Here is a 23,026-nt window from a genome sequence, read left to right as displayed (position 1 = left end):
AGCGATCCGTGCCGGGCGTTCCCCAGGGAGCAGGGGGGTGTGAAGGAGTCTCAGACACGTTTATCTGTGATTCCGAGGGCTGAGTGCCCGCGGAGACAGCCCAGGGCTGAACCTGCAGGGGCAATCAGGGCAGGCCCCCAGGAGGAGGCAGCAGGTGCTAGGCTGTCCTGTGGAGGTGGGAAGACAGTCCCCGAGGGGTGTTCCTCAGGGCCAGGCATCTAGCCCCAGGGGTGGAGTCCTGAGCGCCCAGGAAGGGCAGCGTCCCCCAGGCCTACGGGGACCAACACTGGGTACCCAACAGTGCCCGGCCGTGACCCATCCCACATGGGGTAAAAGGCCATTAGGAGCTACAGTGTGGCCCTGGGGACCTCCCCTCCCCCATCAGTGAGAGACCAGGTTTAAATGAGTGGTTGGGCAGCCAAGGGTAACAGTGAGGGTGTGTGTGTGTGTGTGTGTGTGTGTGTGTGTGTGTGTTTGTGACACGTCAGAGCTCAACAGAGGCTGGAACCCACTCAGACCAAGAGGTGGTCCCAGTGGCGACAACAGAGACTTAGGGGCAAAGGAGAAGGATCAGGGAGACCGGGAGGCTGGGCCGTGCAGCTCAGCGGCCACTGGCCACGTGTTGCTCCTTAGAAAGTGAAATTGCCTGCGTGCCAGATAAAGGTTTAAATTCAGCGTCCCGGTCTCACTAGGGCGTGCTAGCCACAGTCCAAGTGCTCGGTGGCCACACGTGGCTGGTGGCGACCACATAGATGGTGCACATGCGCACCATCCCTGCGTCCTCGGGCCAGCATGGCCGTCTGGGGCAGTGGTTGGCAAACTGCGGCTCGCGAGCCACATGCGGCTCTTTGGCCCCTTGAGTGTGGCTCTTCCACAAAATACCACGGCCTGGGCGAGTCTATGTTGAAGAAGTGGTGTTAGAAGAAGTTTAAGTTTTAAAAACTTGGCTCTCCAAAGAAATTTCAATCGTTGTCCTGTTGATATTTGGCTCTGTTGGCTAATGAGTTTGCCGACCACTGGTCCGGGGGATTCAGGACCGCGCCAGCAGCGCCAGCCAGGGGCTCATCTTCCTTTGGCGCAGCAGCTAATTCCGAGGCTGCAGCCTGATTTGGGTCTGTCCCCAAAGGGATCCCCGCGTGATGAGGCCATGAAATGGCTTTCTAATTAGGACAGACCAGGCAGTTTGGAAAGTGTGACGTGGTTAGGAGGGAACAGGAATGCCAAGTCCTATGGTGGTGGTGGTGGGGGGGTGTCTGCTAGTGTTTCAGGAAATATGGAAGGAGAGGGAGGGGCAGGCATGGGGGTGGAGGCGGGGGAGCAATGGAGGTGGTAGAGGGAACTGGAATGTAGGATCCCAACAGACCTAGCTCGAACTCAAATCCACTGGCTGGCTGCTCGACCTTGAACAGGTTCACTGACCTCTGCCGTTTACCTGTGAAAGGGGGTTGGGAATACCCACGTGTGTCCCCCAGCAGGGTTCTTGGTGGGAAACAGCATAAATGAACTCTGCCACCTACAAGCAGAAAAGAGGTTATTTCGGTGATTGGGGTGATATTGGTTAAGAAAACTATATAGGTTTCAGGTGCACAATTATATGATCCGTCGTCTGTATATGGCAGCGATTTTCAACCCGTGTGCCGCAAGAATTTTTAAAACATGCAACACCTGACTGTTCAGTCAGGGGCACTGACCTCTTTTCCCTTAAATTGTTAAATAAAAAAAAAAAATGACAACAGCCAACACAGTGGCCATCTGGTGTGAATGAATCAAATCTGTCAGATCGGCACATTAGTCCTCAGTCTGTGTGCCATGAGATGGAAAAGGTTGACAGTCGCTGGTATATGGCCTTGTGTGTTGACCACCCAAACAGAAAGAGGGGAGCTGAGAACCTGGGGGTGGGGTGTGAGGGACTCTCACCTCCTTCGCCCTCTCCTGCTGGAACAAGGGTCAGGGGCCCCGCCATGCGGTTATTGGGAGATTTCTGACGCTGCGTGGCTGGCATTCATAGGTGCCAATTCGTGTGGTTTCCCCTGGGGACCCTCTTTCTCCCCAGAGTGGTTTCTCGGCCATGGCCGTACTGACATCTGGGGCCCAATAACCCTCCATTGTGGGTGGCTGTGCTGTACGTTGTAGGACGTTTAGCGGCACCCCTGGCCCCCACCCACAAATGCCAGGAGCATAGTCCCCTCCTAGTTGTCATTTTGTGACAACCAAAACTGTCCCCAGACAGTCCCAAATGCCCCCTGGGGGATGCCCCCTGGGGGACAGAATGGCCCCGGTGAGAACGGCTGGCCTACAGTGATGTCTCTGTGGGCACACTCCCCCGGGGCAGGCCCTCGGGGAGGCCAGCTGTGGCGGGACGCCTGGCCACCCCCTGCTGCTCAGAGTCATCTGACCAGATGTGCCAGCTGCTGGCTCCTTCGCTGGCCCCGGGGGTGCACGGCCGGCTGTGTCTGGATCCGAGCAGGAGCATTTGCTTTGTGCTGGCATCTCCTCCGCTCACAGCATGGCAGACAGCACCCGGCCTCCGGGCAGGCCTGGTTGGGGATCAGCCAGAACTGGCTCCGTCGTGATGGGGCAACTGTGGCCCTGTGGGCGCCAGGGAGCTGGGAGGGTTCTCAGACCTTTCCCTCCGGGCAGGACGGGGGACAAGGCTTGGGAGGACACAGCTCTGGCTTCTGAGAAGTGCTGCCCTGAGGGGTCCCGCGGGGGGCAGCCTGGCTGGGGACGGGAATGGGAATGGGGGGCTGAGGGGGGCTGGGCAGCAGGGCCTGCACAGAGCACCCGAGACTGGCTGTGGGGTCTGCAGGCAGGACCATTGAGGGTCCCCCCCACCCCCCGTGACTGAGACAGAGGCCGCGTCCTCGGGTTCCTGCCTCTGCGGGTCCCTGGGTGGTGAGCGCCTCCTGGTCCAGAGAGCCTTGTGCTCATGGCGCCTAAGGGTGCCCCGGCTGCTCCCTGGCATCACCCATCAGCCCTTGCTGGCGGCAGTCAGGACCCAGATCAGTGAGAAAGGACAATGCAGGGGGTCCCCGGGATCTGCCCCTGCTCGGACTCCCAGGGAGGGGCAGGCCCAGACCCCCTTTCCTGTCCCCTTTCCCCTCCCCTCTCCTCTCCCAGTGGGACGTACCCAGCCTGGCAGCCCCTCCTCCCTTCCAGACCTAACACCCCTCCTGCCTGTTTTCAGAATCTAGACACTTGTTCCATCTCTCCCCTTCTCCCCTCCCAGCACCCCCTCCCCGGAGTGCCCAAACTTCCGGGGTCCCTCCACCTCCCCTTAAATCCTTGGACCCTCCCGTGGCCTCCGGGTCTCAGAGTGCAGTCTCAGCCGCTGCCAGTGGCGTCCAAGGCCCCCTCTCCAGCCCCTCCCGATGAGCTGGCCCCTGGACAGGTCGTGAGGGCTCCCTCTTTCTGGCCTCAATCCTGCTGAGCCCTGGAGGCCCAGCGCAGTGGCCACCCCCTCCGGGAAGCCTTCCCGGGCTCTCCAGGAGACAGTCGGGACTTCCTGGGACTGTGGGGTTCATTCTCACTGCAGCGGGTGCTGGGGACTCGCCACTGTGCGGGGCAGCCGGGCTCTGCGGAGAGGAGGCGCTCGGGAGAGACTGATGGAGGAAGCCTGGAGGAGACAGCGGCTCAGCCTCCAGTCGCCCCAGATCCCGGGGAGCTAGCGGAAGGGTCCCCCCCGGGGCGGGGCGCGGAGGGGCGGGGCTACCTGGGAGGGGCGGGCGCCAGGCCGCGGGCCGGCTGCCTCGGGAGGGGCCGCGCGCGGGGCCCTGTGCGCGGGGCCGGCAGAGGAGCGAGGAGTCGCGGCGCCCTCGCTCTGCCCGGGGCTCGGCTACCCACTGCGTCCGCTCCTGCTGTGCCGCCATCGCCCGCTCCAGATGGGGAAGGACCAGGGCTTCTCCCGGCACTTTCGGTAGTTTCCCCGCCGCGCCCCCGCCCCCGGGAGCCGTGCGCCCCTGGAGCCGTGCGCCCAGGGCGCCGCGGACCCCCTCGGGCCAGCCTGGGAGCGGGTGGAGCTGGGCGCTGAGGGGTTACCTGCCCTTGTGGGCGCCCGCGGTGCCTGTCTGGGGCGCGGGGCTGGACTTAAACCGGAGGGGTACCGGGGGGCGAGTTCCGGTGGGCGCCTGGCACCCGCCCTCGGCCCTAGGGGTCGGGAGCTAAGAGCTGGGGTCCAGGAGCCCTCTCCCTCCTCGCCTAGGCCGGTCCAGGGACCCGGACACAGAGCCGGGTCAGGGAATGTGGGGAGAGAGGACCCTGGGGGCCCCTGGGAGGAACCTGGAAGTGGGTTTGGACCTGACTCCGCGGCAGAGGGAACACACTGACCCCGAGGGCGGCTCATCCTGTGGCCCCGGGGGAGCCCTGGAGCCTCCGAGAAGCCTGGCATGGCAGGGACTGAGTGCTGGGCAGCCAGGGCCCGGCTGCCAGGGCCAGGGGCACAGGGAGGGGCCGCAGTGACCCAGGAGACCCACCGCGCATGGCTCTTGGGGGAGAGCTGATGTAACGCAGACCCAGGGCTGGGGTGCCCAGGGCTGGGGTGCCCGGCCTCCCTGAGCCGCACAGCGGGCCCACTCGCCAGGAAGGGCATCTGCCTCACCAGGCCCAGCCCCAAGGACACGGTCAGGGAAAGGGCCCCCCTGCCCCCCCGCCCCCCCCCCCCCTGCACTGGTGGTTCACCCTGGTGCCCACCTGGGGGCAGGCGGGTCCTCTCTGGCTGCTGCTGGAGGAATAGCTGGGATGGTGGTCTGGCCCCTGCCCAGGTGGGACCCAAGGCCGCTGCCTTCTGGCGCCTGGGCCCGGAGCCCGAAGTGTGAGGTGGGCAGCGCCAGGCTCCTCATCTCTCCTTTGTCTGAGCAGGAGGCCTGTGGTGGGTGCAGGAGGGGCCAGGCAGGTGGGGGTGTCGGGCTCCTGAGACCTTGAGTGACCATCTGGGGATTGAGGCCGAGGCTCTCGACTGGGGGATTGCTGTGGTTGGCAAGGCTGAGCAGGTCAGGCAGGGGTGCTGCTGGCAGAGTGGAGTAGAGCGTTCATTCTGGCCTCCTGGGGCATCAGGAGCAGAGCTCATGGTGAGGAGGGTGAGGAGGGGGAGGGGGATGAGGGGGGGAATAGGGGGAGGAGTGAGGAGGGTGAGGAGGGGGAGGGGGGGAGGGGGGGAGGAGGGTGAGGAGGGCGAGGGGGTGAGGAGGGCGAGGGGGGTGAGGAGGGTGAGGGGGATGAGGGGGGGAGGAGGGGGAGGGGTGAGGAGGGTGAGGAGGGCGAGGGGGGTGAGGAGGGTGAGGAGGGGGAGGGGGGTGGGGGGGAATAGGGGGAGGGGGGAGGGGGGGAGGGGGGAGGAGGGCAAGGGGGTGAGGAGGGTGAGGGGGAGGAGGGGGGAGGAGGGGGGGGGGAAGGGGAGGAGGGGAGGAGGGGGAGGGGGGAGGAGGGTGAGGGAGGTGAGGAGGGTGAGGGGTGAGGAGGGTGAGGAGGGTGAGGAGGGTGAGGGGTGAGGGGGTGAGGGGGTGAAGGGGTGAGGAGGGGGAGGGGGAGAGGGAGGGGGTGGGGGGGCCAGGTCCTGATGAACCTCCTCCCTCCCTGAGGGCTCACACCCCTTCCCTCCCAGCAGGCAGCTACTCTGCCCCCCCCCCCCATTAATCCTACCCACAGAGGTTTAGGGAACTGAGTGGGGGCCCTGGGTGACCCCAGAGGGGTTGTATTTCAGCTGGCTGCAAGGCCACGGACCCCCTCTCCTTTCTCCCCGCCCCCACCATGGCCCTGGTGCTGGCCCCTGGTGCCGAGAACAGGGGAGGGACCTTCAGGGGCCCCGCCCCAGTGCTGAGGCCAGAGGCCGGCGCCGTCCCAGCTGTTAACCTGGGAGGTCACGGACCCTCCGAACCCTCTGCTGTGGACCAGGACGCCGCCTGGAGGGCACTGCCGCCGCACTCGGGGTTTGGTTGGGCCGCCGGTGGCACCGCGCCCTGTGTCCGGGGTCACTGCGCCCTCCCATGTGCCGGGGCGGCTGGTCCCCGGCTCAAAGCTGCGCTGCGGACCCAGCCCTCAGAGAGCGTCCAGGTCACAGGGAGACTCATGGTCAACAAGGAACCATGCGGGGGCGGGCCCCCCACAAGGGACCCTGAGAGCCCCCCTGCCTCTCAGCGCGTCCAGAGTGGCCAGGGAAGGGACCTGCTCAGGCAGGGAGTGGAAGGAAGCAGTGCTGGTGCGGAGGGCGAGCCTGGCTCCGCTGAGGGACAGCGTGCCCGGCAGGGGCCGCGGGGCGGGGGAAGCGAGAGGAGGCCTGGAGGCGGGGGTCCCGCACGTCGAGGGGGCAGCGCAGGGCCCTGGAGCCGCCGGCCAGAGGAGCGGGCTGGGGGCTGGGAGTGCGGTGGTGGCGATGGGGGGCGGGGGGCGGGGGGCGGGGTGTCTGACCAGGCCGGGTGGCATCTTCCGTCTTCTCCAGCGGAGGGGCCTGGAGTTGGGCTGGGAGAAGGGGTTCGGGGACCCCTGGCTGGGCTGGGCCCGCAGGTGCCAGGGCAGGATGGAGGGAGGAGGGGCGAGGCCCGAGCGGAGAGAATAGGGGCAGGAAGAGGATGGGACCAGGCTTTGCGGAGCTGAGGTCCTCGGAGGCCAGAGTAATGACGGGGACGGTCCCAGCCGGAGCGAGCGGACGCGCGGCCTCGAGTGGCCGGGAGCGCCAGTTCGGACTCCAGGGGGTGCCGGCTGCTGAGCCCTCCGCCCCCCGGGGTGGGGGCGCCAGAGCCGGGGTGGCGCCTACCGGACGGCGCCGGTCGGCTGGGGTTTGAAGCGATCGAGGCGCAGCCTGGGGCGCGCCCCGACCCGCTGGCCTCCCGGCAGGATCTTCATCCCCAAGAAGCACCGGGCGCGCTTCGACGAGGTGGTGTCGCAGGGTCTGCTGGGCAAGCTGTGCCGCGCGCGGCGGGCGCAGAGCGCGCAGAGGCTGCGCCGGAGCCGCAGCGAGGAGCGGCCCGAGCGCCTCCTGGTGTCCACGCGCGCCAGCGCCGCCCCGCGCCGCCCGGACGAGCCGCCCCCGCGCAAGGCCGCCTCGCTGCTGGCCGGCCGCGCCGGCTCGGGGCGCGCGCGCAGGTATCCGGGCGGGGCACGGGAGGCGGACACCGCCTGGTGGGTGGTCCGGCTCCGGATGGAGACCTGGGCGGGGGGGGGGTGGTGGAGGGGGGAGGCGAGGCGGGGGTGGGGGACCGTGTAGGGGAGGTTAAGGTGAACCGACGTGGGCACGCTGCCCACCCCCACCCCACCCCCGCCTCTTTCTCCCCAGGACGGTCCGAGTCTACAAGGGCAACAAGAGCTTCGGCTTCACGCTGCGCGGCCACGGGCCTGTCTGGATCGAGTCCGTCCTGCCTGGTGAGGGGTGGGCGGGTTGTCCAGGATGGGGCGAAGGGCCCCACTGGGCCGCCGCTCAGCTCCCCCGACTCCCGCCCGCCCCGTACCCACCTCATGTAGCCTGTGTCCTCCAAGCGAGCGCCCCAGGGCAGCAGCCAAATCATCCATCTGCCGAGCAAGTTCAGGGTCACCCCTGAGCCAAGTGAAACAAGCTCTCCACCCAGACCTTCCTGTGCCCACCGGGAGGGCTGGGCACTCCCTGGGCCAGGCAGCCAGACGGACCTGGTGTCTGCCCCGGCTGGGCCCCAAGCCATACTTACTCCCTGTGCAGGGGCCACCTTCACCGAGAACGGGCATTGCCGGGCAGCCAGACCCACAGCCTCTGCCCGTCACCCCCTCCTCCCGCCCAGCCTGCCTTCTTGCTCCTGGCATGGCAGCATCTTGAAGAAGGCAGAGCAGGAATTCCTCCTCTCATCCTCCAGTGGGGGGAAGGGCGGGGGGAGAAACCATGTCTGGCTGAGGCAGCCCATCCAGTGTGGGTTTGAACTCTCCCTCCCTGTACCACCCCCAGGGCTGGGTCACCTGCTCTGTCTTGCACCCGTCCCCTCCCAGCACCCAGTGTGGTGCTCTTGGCAATGCGTCCCCATTGGTGCCGGCTGAGGCTGGGTCCTTTCCACCCTCCTGCCTCTCACGTGTGCGGGCGCACTGACCTGGGCGATGGGCATCTCTGGCTCCTGGGAGAGCGTCTCAGGGCCTTCGCCCCACAGAGCCAGCCACTGGATGCTCAGATCGAATCCTGGCGGCTGACGTGGCCCGGCCTCCTCGGATTTGGGTACCACTGTCGTTGACATACTGTTGTTGGGACGAGGTCCGAAGCTGCTCTCTAGGGAGCGTCCTCCGGAAACGAGTCGTCTCTCCTCTTTGGATGTGTCTCTTCCGACTATGCCACCACCCACCTCCCTGCTCTCCCCAGTGGGCAGAGACGCCTGGCCTCGGGCCAGTTAAAACCCAGGTGTGCTGCTCTGCCCAGCCCGGCCGCCAGGGGGCACACTTCCTCCGGTGACAGCGGCCGGGAGGAACCTCACTGTGGACCTTCAGAGGACGGAGAGCTGTCTGGAGAGGGGTCCTCTGGGGGCGCAGACGCTGCAGAAATGCTGCTCGCAGATCTTTGTTTCAGCTCATCGCCAACAGCTCAGGGCTGAGCGGCCGCCCCAGCGCCCCCGCCTGCCTAGACTCACTCCCGGCAGCCGCGCGGGGCCTGAGCTGGTCTAAGGCGGGCACCGCTGGTCAGTTCTCACCTGGGAGGCAGGCACGGCCCGCCCCACCCCGCTGACCAGCGGGTCCTCTCTTCTTGCCTCCAGGGAGCCCGGCTGACAATGCTGCCCTCAGGTCGGGTGACCGGATCCTCTTCCTCAACGGACTGGACATGAGGTCAGAGGCTGCTGGGGATACCAGAGCTTTGGCGGAGAACTGTCCCCCAAAACTGCTGCCTCTCGGGACACCCAGCCCTGGTCCTGATCTCCTCTGCCCAGTGGGTCCCCAGGGTCTGTCCCTCACCCTAGGGGAACTCCTGAATCTATTCTCCCGCCCTCTCCAGGACATCAGTTCATCCTTCCAACCAGCAAACACCCAGCCCCACGCAGGGCACAGCGTTGAAAGTCTTGCCCTGTAGGGGGAGCCCTGCCGGGGGGCGGGGGGGGGGGCACGGGTGCCAGCCCTTCTGTGCCCTGGAGCTGGTCCTGCAGAGATGAGCTGGCAGGAGAGGCTGTGCCCTGGCTCTGGCTCTGGCCCTGCTGGGGACTTGCTGTGTGGCCTCTGCAGGCAGGACCGGGGGCGGGGGTGGTTGTCCGGGGGGCGGCCGTGGACAGGGCTCACCTGGCCAGGCCCTCCCGGGCCATCTCTGCTTGGCAGGAACTGCTCCCATGACAAGGTGGTGTCCATGCTGCAGGGCAGTGGCGCGATGCCCACGCTGGTGGTAGAGGAGGGGCTCGTCCCGTTCCCCAGCGGTGAGACCCCCCACTCCACAGAGACGCTGAGGGGGCCCCCTCTGCTTATCCCCCAAACCCGCAGCATCCCCCGCTTGGTGCTGTGGAACCCAGTGGGACCGTCTCAGGGACCCTGCCCGGCTCTCCCGCCATCCCCAGCTGCGGCTGCAGATGTGCCTCCCGATGCATGGTGCCCACAGCCACACCCAGTCAGGAGGTCCCTGGGCCTGGGGACACCGGGTCACCTGGGCCTCTCCTGCCTGTGACCCTGCAGACTCCGATTCTTTGGATCCCCCCAGCCCATCGGCGGCGCTCAGCTCCCTGCAGTGGGTGGCGGACATCCTGCCGACCAGCATCCGCGTGCAGGGGAGGACCTTCAGCCAGCAGCTGGAGCGCCTGCTCACGCCTCCGGAGCGATACGGGGTCTGCCGGGCCCTCGAGAGCTTCTTCCAACACAGGTGGCCAGGCCAGAGCAGGGGTGGAGACCTGCCCTGGGTGGGCCCCAAATCCTGCCCAGACTCACTATCAGGGTCCATCTGCTGAGCCTCCTTGCCCCCTTCTCCTGCGAGGCTCAAAGAAAGCAGCAGCTGGAACCAGGTGTCCCAAGGTGGGGACAGTTGGGCTGCCCCAGAGCAAACTCTGACTCTGAAACCTCCTAGCCCCGTGAGCTAGGCAAGTGACAGCCTGGTCTGTAAAGTGAAGGAGACCGTGGTCCCCTGCAGCGTTGATGGTGGGACCCTCACAGGGCTGGTGCTTCCAGGGTCCGCAAGGCCCCAAGATGCCCAATGCCTGGGGCCTGCGTTTGGGGGGTGGTTGGGTATCTTTCTTTTTCTTTTTGCACTTCAGGGGCAGCAGGCTGCGTTATCACACTCCTCGGTTATGGCCCGTGCAAAGCTCCTCACTTGTTCATCCTTTTTCTCTTTGTGAATGATGTGACAGCCACATCCTGCATGGCTTGGGTTCAGGACCTGGAAAAGGGATGCACGCAAATGACGAGACTAGACAAGAAATATGAATTTGGAAACGGGGCCAGGTGGAGAGCCCAACTCTAGTGGGAGGGCTTCACTGGTGCCCAGGCCCTGCCAGCCTTTTATTCAATTTTAGATACACATATTGCCCTTAGTCAGGCAGGCAATTCTGGTAGCAGACAGACTATCTTAAAGGTCAGTAAATATTAGTAAAGATTTACTTTGAGACTATTAGGTCAGGAAATTGCTTGAGCTACCATTGTCAAGCTTGAGCCACAACCGGTGCATAGCTTTGGCCCTTGCCAGAGAGCTCAAGGTCCATCAGCCTTCTGGGTTCCTTATTTACACTTTCCTGATAGTGTAGACAATAGATAGTCTCCCGCAATCTTTTTGTTTAAAGAGTTGTACTGAGACATATTTCACATGCCATGCAATTCCTCCATCTGAGTCTGACTTCAACGCACCGGTTTTTTAGTATATTCACATTAAACACACTCCATTTTAGAACATTTTCATCACCTCGAAAAGAACCCTGCACACTTTCACCGACGCCCGCCTTCTCTGCTCCTGCCCATCGTGCACAATCATAAATCCACTTTCTGTCTCTATAATTTCTTTTTTAAATATATTTTTATTGATTTCAGAAAGGAAGGGAGAGGGAGAGAGAGATAGAAACATCAATGATGAGAGAAAACCATTGATAGGTGGCCTCTTGCATGCCCACACTGGCGATCAAGCCGGCAACCTGGGCATGTGACCTGACCCGGAATCAAACTGTGACCTGGTTCATAGATCAACACTCAACCACTGAGCCACACCAGCTGGGCAGTCTCTGTAATTTCCCTGTTCATTTCACATGAACAGAATAGTACAATATGTGGACTTTTGTGTCTACTTCTTTCCCTTAGAGTGTTGTCAACGTCCATCCAAGTTATAACATCTACTTCGTTTCTTTCTTAAGGCTGATAATATCCCATTGCGTGGATAGGACACATTTTGTTGACCCTCCCATCCATTGATGGACATTTGGGTGCTTCCACCTTTCATTTCCTTTTGGCTCCACCTCCCCCCGCCCCTCCCGGCCAAGTCTGATGAGTTTAATGGGCACCGCTTCGTCTGAAGATGTTCTTGAACAGTGGGCATTGCTGTCCTGTGTGGTGTGTGTGTTTTTTTTTTTAAAATATATTTTATTGATTTTTTACAGAGAGGAAGGGAGAGGGATAGAAAGCTAGAAACATTGACCAGCTGCCTCCTGCACGCCCCCTACCGGGGATGTGCCCGCAACCAAGGTACATGCCCTTGACCGGAATCGAACCTGGGACCTTTCAGTCCACAGACCGATGCTCTATCCACAGAGCCAAACCGGTTTTGGCTGTGTGGTGTGTTTTTATTTCACATCATCATTGTGCTCTGTACTGCATTCTGTGTCTGGCTTTTTTCCCACCAAGTGCCCTGTCTCTGGATCTGTCCACGTTGCTCTGCGTACATTGAACACACCGTTTCCAGCTGCAGCAAATTTCGCTGGGATCACAGCCACCGTCTCATCTTTTTACCTTGCCTGCCATGGACACTGGTCGCCTCCCGCGGTCCCATCGCAGTCACACTGTGATGAACGCCGCTAGGCTCACGTCCCCGGGGAGCTGTGCACAATTCATTTGACATTTATTATCTGGAGGAAATGGCTGGATGTTAAGGCATTTGTTTACTTAGTTTGACAAGGCCGTGCCAAACTGCTTCCCGGGCTCTGCTTTCACTCGCCCAGCGGTGCAGAAGGGCCCCCACCCCCGTCCCCGGGTCCTCGCCAACAGGCGGCACTATCCAGCTTTCTAGTTTAGCTAGTCCTTTTGGCCATAAGGTCACATCTTATTCGGTTTTTATTTAAAAATACTTTTTTTATAATTGATTTTGGAGAGGGAGAGAGAGAGAGAAACATCAACGATGAGTGAGAATCATTGATCTGCTGACTCCTGCATGCCCCACATGGGGGATCCAGCCCGCAACCTGAGCATGTGCCCTGCCTGGGAATCCAACTATGACCTCCTGGTTCCTAGGTCAACACTCAACCACTGAGCCACACCAGCCTGGCAAGGGTTTTTAATTACTAATTATTTTGAACATCCTTTAATATCCTCGTTAACTTTTTTCATTTTCTTTCCTACAAGTTACCTGTTCAGACCCTTTGTCCATTTTTGTTTTATTGGGCTTTTTGTTCTTGTGGATTTGCAGGAGTTCCTTGTATATGTTAGGTACTGGTTCCTTGTTGGCTTTTGAATATTGTAACTATCACCTCCCATTGGTCACTTCTGTTAGTGTTGACATTTTACAAAGTCCTTCCTTGCCTCTAGCTCAAAAGATGTTTTCCTGCATTCTCTTCTACTACATTTATAATTTTATATCTACACGCTTTGATTTTTTATCCACCCAGAGTTCATCTTTATGCAAGGTGCTGTGTGAGAATACAGTTTTATTTTTTCCACGTAATGCAGAGGTCAGCACACTCTTTCTGTGAGGGGCTGGATAGTAAATATTTTAGGCTTTTTGGGCCATACAGTCTCCATTGAAACTATTCAGCTCCACCGCTGTAGCTTGAAAACAGCCATAGACAATCCATAAGCAAACAGGCAGGCCTTGTTCCAATAAAACTTTCTCCACAAAAACAGATTTTGGCCCACAGGCCGTCATTTGCTGATCCCTGGCGCAGTGGCTCAGCTTTCCCAACACACTCCACACATTCCAATCTTCACGGCAGCTCTGTGCAATAGAAGTTATTTTTATCCCCATTTCACAGATGAGGAAACTGAGGCACAGAGAGTTAAGTAACTTGAGAAAGGTCACTTGGCTGGTACGTGGTGGAGGCAGGATCTGAATCTGGGCATTCTGTCCCCAGAACCCGCCTTCCCGCCCAGCTCTCTCTGTCTTGGCAGTGGGAAGGGGGGCAGGGCATGAGCCCGAACTCTGTGGCCTGGAAGTGCCCCCTTACCCGTCCCCACCCCATTCCCTAAGGTGAGGCCCTGAGTAGTGAACCCCTTGCTCCTGCCCCTCCCCAGGAACATCGACACCCTCATCGTCGACGTCTACCCCGTGCTGGACACGCCCGCCAAGCAGGTGCTCTGGCAGTTCGTCTACCAGCTGCTGACTTATGAGGAGCAGGAGCTCTGCCAGGAGAAAATCGCCTGTTTCCTGGGCTACACCGCCATGACGGGTGAGCAGCCCTCCCCCCTAGCCCCGCCCCCTGCCCCCCCAGGTGAGCAGCCCCTCCCCCACCCAGACGCCTGTTCTCACCTGCTAGGCATTACAGAGGACCTGGGCCCCTCACACACGGATGTGCCCACATGCCATGCCGATACTCAACACACCCAGCTGGCTCCACGCTTGGCCCCATGGATGTGCCTTCTCCGCTTTAAGGAGCAAATGCAGCCTTAGACCCCCCAGCTCGCCAGCTGGGTCTGGGCGGCTGTGTGGCCCCCCAGGGAGTGTGTCACAGCGTGAGACGCTCATGTGGCCGCTGTTTGCAGACCCGGAGTGTGGGCGTGAGCTGGGTCGCACCTGGCTGGGCACAGACGCCAGTGCCCGTGAGCCCACGAAGCCATGCCCGTCAGCGTTTCGGCCACGGGATCCAAACCCTGGGCCTGAGTTCTAGCCGCTCTGGCCTGCTGGGCCGAGCCTGCTGGCCCTCGTGCTGGCCCTCGTGTGGCCACCAGCCCTAGTCCCAGGGACCCACAGTGAGCAGGGGAAGGGGCCGGGTTTTAGCAAGAAAGGGGGTGCAGGTGTCTCACACATCTGCCTAGACCCGGAACCTTCCTTTCCACCCCATCGGTCCCCAGGGCGGCAGTGCTAGGAGGTGAGACCTGGATGATGGGGCCCTAGGCTCGTGTCACGAGAAAAGGCCCCGTGGCCACCTCCCCGCCTCCGTTCTCAGGCTGGCGCCACCCCTGCTCCCGTCCTGGCGCCGCTCTCTCACCCGGGCTTCCCCTCGGCAGCTGGCCTAGAGCCAGGCGGGGCCGGGCACCGACCGGCACGGCTGCTGCCTTCCCCTCCCGGTGTTTGGCTGCTCCTTGTCTGGCTGAGGGGCCAGGGCCCACCCCCCTCTGTGTCCCACAGCAGAGACGGAGCCGGAGCTGGACCTGGAGCCGGAGCCGGAGCCAGAGCCCGAGCCAGAGCCAGAGCCCCAGCCGCGGAGCTCCCTGCGGGCCTCCTCCATGTGCCGCCGCAGCCTGCGGTCCCAGGGCCTGGAGGCCGGCCTCGCCTGCGGTAGGCCCGGGCCAGACCGAACAGCGGGAGAGGGTTCGAGGGCCCGACCAGGGCGGTGTCCCCACCTGCAGAGGGAGAAATCCCGGGAACCAGGCTGAGCGCGGCCCTCCTGGGCTGCAGGGCTAGCGGGTTCTTTCTCCTGGGCCCCCTGGGTCTGGCTGGTGCCTGACTCTGCGCCCCCCGCCCCCCGCCTCCCAGCAGGTCCCAGTGACTGCACTGAGGTGCCTCTTTCTCTGATCCCGGGCGAGCGCCAGGCAGGCGATGGCACATCCCTCCCCGAGACCCCCAACCCCAAGATGGTGAGACCTCTGTGCCCTCCTGGTGGTGTCGGTGGGGGGCTGGGGCAGATCCCTGCTTCTTCTTTTTCCACTTTTTATTATTTATTTATTTGTTTTAAAATATGTTTTTATTGATTTCAGAGAGGAAGGGCGAGGGAGAGAGAGAGAAACATCAATGATGAGAGAGAATCATTGATTGGCTGCCTCCTGCACGCCCCCTACTGGGGATCGAGCCCCCAACCTGGACATGTGCCCTTGGCCAGAATCGAACCTGGGACCCTTCAGTCCGCAGGCTGACGCTCTATCCACTGAGCCAAGCCAGCCAGGGCTCTTTCTTTTTTTAAAATAGATTTTTGTTGATTTCAGAGAGGAAGGGAGAGGGAGAAAGAGTTAGAAATGTCAATGATGAGAGAGAATCATTGATTGGCTGCCTCCTGCACAAGGATTGAGCCCTCAACCCCGGCGTGTGCCCTGACCGGGAATTGAACCGTGACCTCCTGGTTCCTAGGTCGACGCTCAACCACTGAGCCACGCCGGCCGGGCAGATCCCGGCTTCTCAGACCACCCACGCCTGGCCTGTGAGGCCCCATTAGGGTCACGTGGAGGAGGGAGGGCGCTGGACTCCCCGCCTCCTTTGTCCGCAGATGTCGGCTGTGTACGCGGAGCTGGAGTCCAGACTGAGCAGCAGCTTCACAGGCAGGAGGGGGTCCACGTCCAGGTCCCGGGCCTCGCCCCCAGCGCCCAGCCCGGCAGGCACAGCCGGTAGGCGCTCAGCCGCCCGCTCCTGAGGGCAGCACCGGCTCTATCCACCGCTGGCTGCGTGCTGGCCCGCCTCCAGGCCCAACCCTGGAGCCCCCTCTGTGCTCCATGGCCATGGGCTTGAGTTCTGGGGGCCGCAGCAGCCTCCATGGCGAGGGGCCACCAAGGTCAGGGTTGTCTCTGTCCCTCTGAGCCTCACCCCGCTGTGGATCTAGAAAAGCAGAGGGCTGCCCTCCAGGACCCCCCGGCCAGCATTGGCTGCTGGGTAAACGTCTAAGTGCAGGCCTGGCTTGTGAACGGCACAGCTGGAAAGGTGGCTGCTCTCAGGACACACACACACACACACACACACACACACACACACACACGATGACTCCGCTGCAGTTCAGAAGACAGGACCCCTGTCGATGCTCCCGGGAGCCGAGGGCCTGCGGGTGTGGGAGGTGCTCATGACCTTGGGTCCGGGGCCTGGAGAAGGCTCCTTGGCCCTCGGAGCTGTGTGCAGCGGGGCCCGGGTGGTACCCTGGTGTCGCTCCCAGGATGCGCTGGGTCTGGCCTGTCCTAGGCAGTGCCCCACCTCGAACCTGTGGTCACCCTCAGGGAAGGGCATGGGGAGCGGGGTCCCACGGTTTTCCTGTGCCGTGTCCAGAGAGGGAAAGGAAGGTGCCCGGGGACGCACAGCCAACCTGCCCCGGGCCCTCCCCTCCAGCCTGCACCTGGAACCCAGGCCCTGACTGCAGGAAGCGGGGTCCTCACGTGCCCTCCCCCACCCCAGGGCCCAGGACCCTGTCCGGCGTCTCCTGGCCCAGCGAGCGACTGCGGCCCTCCCCCTGCTACTACCCGCTGTGCTCAGAGGGCCCGGCCTCCCCCAGCAGCTCCGAGTCCCACCCCTACGCCAGCCTGGACAGCAGCAGGGCGCCCTCCCCGCAGCCCGGCCCCGGGCCCACCCACCCCGACAGCCCCCCCAGCCCGGACCTGGGCCGCCAGCCCGGCCCCAGGCGGCGCTTCACCTTCTCCCGGCCGGCGCGGAGCCGGGACACCGACCGCTTCCTGGACGCCCTGAGCGAGCAGCTGGGCCCGCGGGTCACCATGGTGGACGACTTCCTGAGCCCCGAGAATGACTATGAGGAGGTGAGCGTGGAGGCGGGGGGGAGGCCCGGGGGCGGGTGTGAACGGGGTGTCTCCAAGGGGGCAGTGTCCCTGAGGCCTGCAAGAGGCTGCTGCCCTGGGTCCTGGCCCAAGCCACCCCACTCCCTGGTTGAGCTAGCCCCCCTTTAAAAAATACATTTTAATTGATTTCTGAGAGGAAGAGATAGAAACATCAATGATGAGAGAATCAGTGACCCGCTGCCTCCTGCACGCCCCCTACTGGGGATCGAGCCCGCACCCTGGGCATGTGCCCTGACTGGAATCGAACCCGGGACCACTGAGCCAAACCGGCTAGGGCCGTCCCACCCTTTGACTCAAGTAGGACACTCAGTACCTACCCGAGGCCACACAGACGCCTGGTCTCAGGTCACCTCCTCCTGTGCTGGGCTCCCCCACACACGGCCAGGCCACCCCCCCCCACCCCCCCCACCCCCCGCTGCCCCTGGCCCAGCCCGGCCTCCCTCCCCTGCTCCGTCCCCATCAGATGAGCTTCCATGAGGACGACCAGGGCAGCTTTGTCACCAACGAGCGGAGCAGCGCCAGCGAGTGCGTCAGCAGCAGCGAGGAGGGCAGCTCCCTCACCTACTCCTCCATGTCCGACCACATCCCCCCGCCCCCCGTCAGCCCCCCGCCGCCGCCGCCCCTGCCCTTCCACGACCCCAAGCCCAGCTCCCGCACCCCGGACGGTCCCCGGGGTCCCGCTCAGGCTCTAGCCAAGCCCCTCACCCAACTCAGCCACCCGGTCCCTCCACCGCCCCCGCCACCCCTGCCCCCACCTGTGCCCTGTGCCCCCCCCATGCTGTCCCGGGGCCTGGGCCACCGCCGCAGCGAGACCAGCCACATGAGCGTCAAGCGCCTTCGGTGGGAGCAGGTGGAGAACTCGGAGGGCACCATCTGGGGTCAGGTAGGCGGCCTGAGGCCCCGTGCCCTGCGGGGGGGGAGGTGGCCTGGGCAGCAGCATTGAGGACAGGCCGGCCCTGTCCCGCGTCTAGCCCCCGGCATTTCCCTGGCTCCGTTTCCCCGGCGTCAGGAACACGGGGCAGCTCACTCCCTGCAAAGGACACCTCAAAGCAGGGCCAGACCCCTCGGCCACCTCGGACCCCTGGGTGGCTCCAGCCCCTTTGCAGCCCCTGCTGCCCCGCCCCACCCAGGGCTGGCCTCTGCAGGGGCGGTGGGGGCGGGTTCCAGGCGTGTGTGTGATTGGCCAGCAGGAGCCGGCTGATTTGGGGAGGGGGGTTCTCCTTGGGGATGGGGCGGGGGGGCGGGCGGCAGCCTCCTCACTGTGAGCCGGCCCTGCCTTGCAGTTGGGGGAGGACTCTGACTATGATAAGCTGAGTGACATGGTGAAATACCTCGACCTGGAGCTCCACTTTGGCACCCAGAAACCGGCTAGTGAGTGGCCTGAGGGCCCTGGGGGACCCCCATCCCGGGGTCGCTGTGACAGCCCAGGGCTCAGAGCCCCCCGAGGGCTGCGCGGACGTCCATTCACTTACTGTGTCCCTGAGTTCAGACCTCAGGGCTCAGTTTCCCCGCCTCAGAACGAGGGACTGACAGCTGTCATTTATTGCAGTTACTACGCGCCAGACACCCTGCACCCTCACTTCCAAACCAGCCCCGGGACATGGTGACTTCCTGATGCGGAAGCACAGAGGGGCTGGTGACCTCAGGCGCAGCCGGAAGGAGGCTGACAGGAGGCATCCACCATGCCCCTCCCAGTCCTCCCCCCCCCCCCCCCGTCTCTGTGTCCCTCCCTGTAGTTGGGGGGGGTGCTGCAGGCAGCCAGGGACACTGTGTGGACAGTGGTCCCCGGATGGAAGAGAATGTCCATCAGGAGGCATCTGCAAGGCCAGAGGGGGTTGGTGCCCCTCCCCCGGGCAGCTCAGTCCCGCCAGCGGGGAGAGAGGACGGAGGACGCGCCATGCATGCTGAGAGCTAGGCCTGTGGACACCCAGAGCTGAGTCAGTCTAGGCCTCAGAAAGGGGGCGTCTGGGCTGTGGGGGTGGCCACCCCCCCCCCCGGGTCTCTCACAGCAGCCTCAGCCTGGCCGCCCTCGCTCAGCCATCATTTCCCTCCAGAGCCAGCGCCCAGGCCCGAGCCCTTCAGGAAGAAGGAGGTGGTGGAGATCCTGTCCCACAAGAAGGCCTACAACACCTGTGAGGGGCAGGGGGGCCCTGGGCGGTGGGGGGCAGGAGGCGGCCGCCCCGATGGAAAACAGAAATTAGGCTGTAACCCCCCTGCCCCCCACGATACACCTGCCATCCAGCGGGCCAGAGGCCCCCTCCCAGGTCCCACATCCTCCTGGGTAGGTACGGCCCTGGGTCCACCCCACAGGCCCCGCCCTCTTGTTGGCCGGGGCTCTGGTCCTGCTTCCAGGCCTTTCCGAGGTTCCTTGGCGCCATCGCCAGGTCCCGCTCAGTTCTAGATCTCTCTCCCGGAGAACCCCGCCTGGCCCTTCAATCCGTCACCAAGGGGACCTCCACCTCTCCCGGCTCCCGCCCCGCCCTGGTCCCCCCCCCCCCCCCAGGCCCCACCTAGCAGCCCGGCGGAGCTCCAGGCCCCTGGCTCACCTGAGCCCGCCCGCAGCCATCCTGCTGGCGCACCTGAAGCTGAGCCCGGCCGAGCTGCGCCAGGTGCTCATGAGCATGGAGCCGGGGCGGCTGGAGCCCGCGCACCTGGCGCAGCTGCTGCTCTTCGCGCCCGACGCCGACGAGGAGCTGCGCTACCAGGCCTTCCGCGAGGCGCCCGGCCGCCTCAGCGAGCCCGACCAGTTCGTCCTGCAGGTGCGCGCTCCGTCCGGGGCCCCGTCGGTCCTGCTCCACGTGAGCCCCCGCGCTCACACCTCTGAGTGCCAATTTACACCTTTCTTTTCTAAAAAAAAAATATATATATATATATATCTCTATTGAGAGGAAGGGAGAGAGAGAGATAGAAACATCAATGTTGAGAGAGAATCATTGATCGGCTGCCTCCTGCACGAAGCGGGGGTCGAGCCCGCAACCCGGGCATGTGCCCCGCCTGACCTGGAATCCAGCCATGACCTCCTGGTTCATAGGTCGCCGCGCAACCAGCAATTCACACCTTTCTGAGCCAGGTCCCACTTGGGATCCAGCTGGATAGGGTGCTGGTGCCCTTAGGGGCCCTGTTAGTTTCCTAAGGGAACCCCTGGCCTGGCAGCAGCCGGGACCCCAGGCCGCGATGGGGGTGGGGGGGGTCTCCTGGCGGTGCTGGCGGATGGATGACTCCGGCCCGGCCTTCGCGGCAGATGCTGTCGGTTCCGGAATACAAAACCCGCCTGCGCAGCCTCCACTTCCAGGCCACCCTGCAGGAGAGGACGGAGGAGGTCCGGGCCAGCCTGGAGTGCCTGCGCCAGGCCTCGCTGGAGCTCAGAAACAGCCGGAAGCTCGCCAAGATCCTGGAGGTCAGCCCGCACCCCCTGCCTGCCCCCCGACCTGCCCCTCTGCCCCTGGGGCGCCCATGATGGACCAGGGGAAGGGGTGGGGTGTACCTGCCCGCCCACCGCCCACCTGCCTCCCCACAGTTCGTGTTGGCCATGGGCAACTATCTCAACGACGGACAGCCCCGGACCAACAAGACCACGGGCTTCAAAATCAACTTCCTCACCGAGGTGAGGGCCTCGTCCCGCTCTAACATCACCCCCGGGGGCCCTGACCCAGGAGGAGGAGCTGGCTGCCCAGGGGCCAGGATGTGACTGCAGCAAAGGTTGGGGGGGTGCTCCTCCACGCCCAGCCTCCGGGTCTGGAACTATGGAGTGGGGGGGGGGCAGGGAGGGAAGACTCCAAGTGGAAGGGGAGCGCCCACCGGGCAGGTTCTGTACCCCCAACAGCACCCCCACCCCAAGATCTAGGATCAGAAACAGGACGGCTACGTACCCAGCCTTCCCCCCAGGGCTCCTGGGACTTCTCCCCCGGGAGCCTTTTGTCCTTGAACAAGAGGAAGAAAAACTCCACTTGCAGGTGTAAATGGTTTAGGATGTCTGAGGCTGGGGGGCCACAAGAGGGAAGACCTGGGAGTGGTGCTCCCCACCCCGTGGAGTCAGGGAAGCGTGGGCTCTGTCTGCTGACAAGGGCCGACGCTCAAGGACGGAGAAGCCTAGGGCCTGCCTCTCCCTGGGGCTGCGGGCCTGGTTCCCGGGGCCTCAGAGAGCTGGGCAGGGACCTCCAGACTCCCAGGGGGCCTGTGGCGTCCCGGCAGGTAAGACCTGGAGAAGGGACACAGCGGCCGGGTTATGAGTGTTGGAGTCGGCTGAGGGCAGGGACGAGGCGGTCTGACGGGGCTGAGGAGGAGGTGTGTTGGGGTCACTTGCAGCTGAACTCCACCAAGACAGTGGACGGGAAGCTCACCTTCCTGCACATCCTCGCCAAGTCGCTGAGCCAGCACTTCCCTGAGCTCCTGGGCTTCACGCAGGACCTGCCCACGGTGCCCCTGGCGGCCAAAGGTAGGCTGGGGCGGGGGGGGGGGGGGGGGGGGGAGGCAGGCTCTGCCGCTGGGCGTGCGGCCCCACGAGGCCCTGCCCTTCCCTGCAGTGAACCAGCGGGCTCTGACCGGCGACCTGGATGACCTGCACGGCACCATCCGCGAGATCCAGGCTGCCTGCCAGAGCTCGGCCCCCTCCGGCGAGGACAAGTTTGCCGCCGTCATGACGGTATCCTCCCAGCGGCCGGGCCCAGGGGCACGGGGGGCCCAGGGCGGTCGGGGGAGCTGGCTCCGGCTCCGGTGCCCACCGTCTCCCCACAGAGGTTCTGGGCAGAGGCTGCTGTGTGTCCCGGCTGCTGGAAGAGGGTCCGTCCTGGGCTGTTCAGAAGCCAAGCACTTGGGCCAAGGCCGGGCACCCCTGGAAGGCGCTCTTTTGACTGCGCTGAGGCCGCGGCCTCGTCCCAGGGCCGGGTCCCCAGGAGAGCCCGGACCTAGGTTAGGAGATCCAGAAAGAGGCTTGTCAGGCCCTGGCAAGGCAGTCGGGAGAGAGGGACATTCCCACTGGGCACAGAGTGACAAACGCCGTAGAAAAAGAGAGAGAGCCCTGACCGGTGTGGCTCAGTGGATAGAGCGTCGGCCTGCGGACTGAAGGGTCCCAGGTTCGATTCCGGTCAAGGGCATGTACCTTGGTTGCGGGCACATTCCCAGTGGGGGGTGTGCAGGAGGCAGCTGATCGATGTTTCTCTCATCGATGTTTCTAACTCTATTCTTCTCCCTTCCTCTCTGTAAAAAATCAATAAAATATATTAAAAAAAAAGAAAGAGAGAGAGAGAGAGGGTCAGGCCTGGAGAGGGGCAGGGGGCCACTCCCGTGAATGGTGGGGAAGAGGGTGGTGGCATCTGAGCAGAGCGGGGGGGGGGGGGACGTGGCTGCTGCAGAGAGGAGCGAGGGAAAGGCCCGGCAGGACAGGGCGTGGCGGGTCCAGGACTAGTCCAGGGGCACAGCACTGCGCGCCGGACAGGGCGCGGCTCCCAGCTGAGCGCTGGGCCCGGGGCAGCTGGCAGGGGCAGCTGGGCTGGGACTGGGGGCACCGGCAGGCGGGCAGTTTCCTGAGCAGGGGCCCCAGTCCTTCCTGGAGACGGCGCAGCCGGTGCTGCGGGCGCTGGACGGGCTGCAGCGCGAGGCCGTGGAGGAGCTGGGCCGGGCGCTGGCCTTCTTCGGAGAGGACTCCAAAGCCACCACCTCGGAGGCCTTCTTCGGCATCTTCGCCGAGTTCATGAGCAAGTTCGAGGTGAGCCGCGGGAGGCTCCAGGCCCTCGGGAGGGGCCGGGCCAGCGGTCCACAGAGGGGGGGGTCTTCTGTGAAGCGGGGTGTTGGGAAAGCACCCCAGTGAGTGACCCCCCGGGAGGGGTGTGGGTCTCTGCTTTGCTCGGGTGCTGAAATTGGCAAGGCAGGTGTTGGGTGAAGGGCTGGGGGCTCCCGGAACCACTGACAAACCCTCCCCCCTGCTCCTCCCCGCAGCGGGCCCTCGGCGACCTGCAGGCCGGGGAGGGCGGGCGCAGTTCGGGCATGGCTTCGCCCCTGGCCTGGTGACAGGTGTGGAGAGGAACACCAGAGCTGCGCCTCGCCCACCCCCTGAGCCCCTCCTGCCTGGGACCTCGGGCTGCTGTGCCCACGGAGCCCACGTCTCCAGCTACCTCAGCGCTGAACGTCAGCCACTGCGAAGGTCCGGGGTTCTGCTGGACCCCCTCTCCCAGCCGAGCCCCAGCCCTGAGCGCTGGGGTGCAGGGGCCACCGTGTACTCTCGGGGAAGGTGAACCCCAGGAGGGCCTCCATCGCTCCCTGGCCTGGCTGTGCCCCAGGTTCCGCT

At 63.8% G+C, this 23,026-nt stretch overlaps 1 protein-coding gene across 5 annotated transcripts in view; it reads left to right on the top strand.

The window, feature by feature from the left end:
- Nucleotides 1-22,778, top strand: part of GRID2IP (Grid2 interacting protein) — a gene marked incomplete at its 5' end in the record, with an annotated part of 28,558 nt that extends 5,780 nt beyond the window's left edge. For 2 of the 5 annotated variants that reach the window (XM_079773118.1, XM_079773121.1), the window contains 20 exons: nt 6,829-7,077; nt 7,268-7,353; nt 8,694-8,763; nt 9,244-9,338; nt 9,592-9,775; nt 13,333-13,487; nt 14,390-14,536; nt 14,738-14,835; nt 15,459-15,576; nt 16,349-16,704; nt 17,207-17,626; nt 18,027-18,114; nt 18,798-18,875; nt 19,306-19,502; nt 19,985-20,140; nt 20,261-20,347; nt 21,049-21,178; nt 21,267-21,385; nt 22,283-22,447; nt 22,678-22,778. In XM_079773118.1, the coding sequence (XP_079629244.1) occupies nt 6,829-7,077; nt 7,268-7,353; nt 8,694-8,763; nt 9,244-9,338; nt 9,592-9,775; nt 13,333-13,487; nt 14,390-14,536; nt 14,738-14,835; nt 15,459-15,576; nt 16,349-16,704; nt 17,207-17,626; nt 18,027-18,114; nt 18,798-18,875; nt 19,306-19,502; nt 19,985-20,140; nt 20,261-20,347; nt 21,049-21,178; nt 21,267-21,385; nt 22,283-22,447; nt 22,678-22,749 (3,070 nt within the window). In that variant the 3' untranslated portion in view covers nt 22,750-22,778. Of the gene's footprint in view, nt 1-3,881; nt 3,917-6,828; nt 7,078-7,267; nt 7,354-8,693; nt 8,764-9,243; nt 9,339-9,591; nt 9,776-13,332; nt 13,488-14,386; nt 14,537-14,737; nt 14,836-15,458; nt 15,577-16,348; nt 16,705-17,206; nt 17,627-18,026; nt 18,115-18,797; nt 18,876-19,305; nt 19,503-19,984; nt 20,141-20,260; nt 20,348-21,048; nt 21,179-21,266; nt 21,386-22,282; nt 22,448-22,677 lie in introns of those variants that run through there. The other 3 variants (XM_079773120.1, XM_079773119.1, XM_079773117.1) reach the window with 3 other exon arrangements.
- Nucleotides 22,779-23,026: the final 248 nt, after the last annotated feature.

Source organism: Cnephaeus nilssonii (assembly GCF_951640355.1).
Source record: "Cnephaeus nilssonii genome assembly, chromosome: 5".
In the NCBI taxonomy this organism is placed as follows: Eukaryota; Metazoa; Chordata; class Mammalia; order Chiroptera; family Vespertilionidae; genus Cnephaeus; species Cnephaeus nilssonii.
This window is presented reverse-complemented; position numbering and strand designations above follow the sequence as displayed.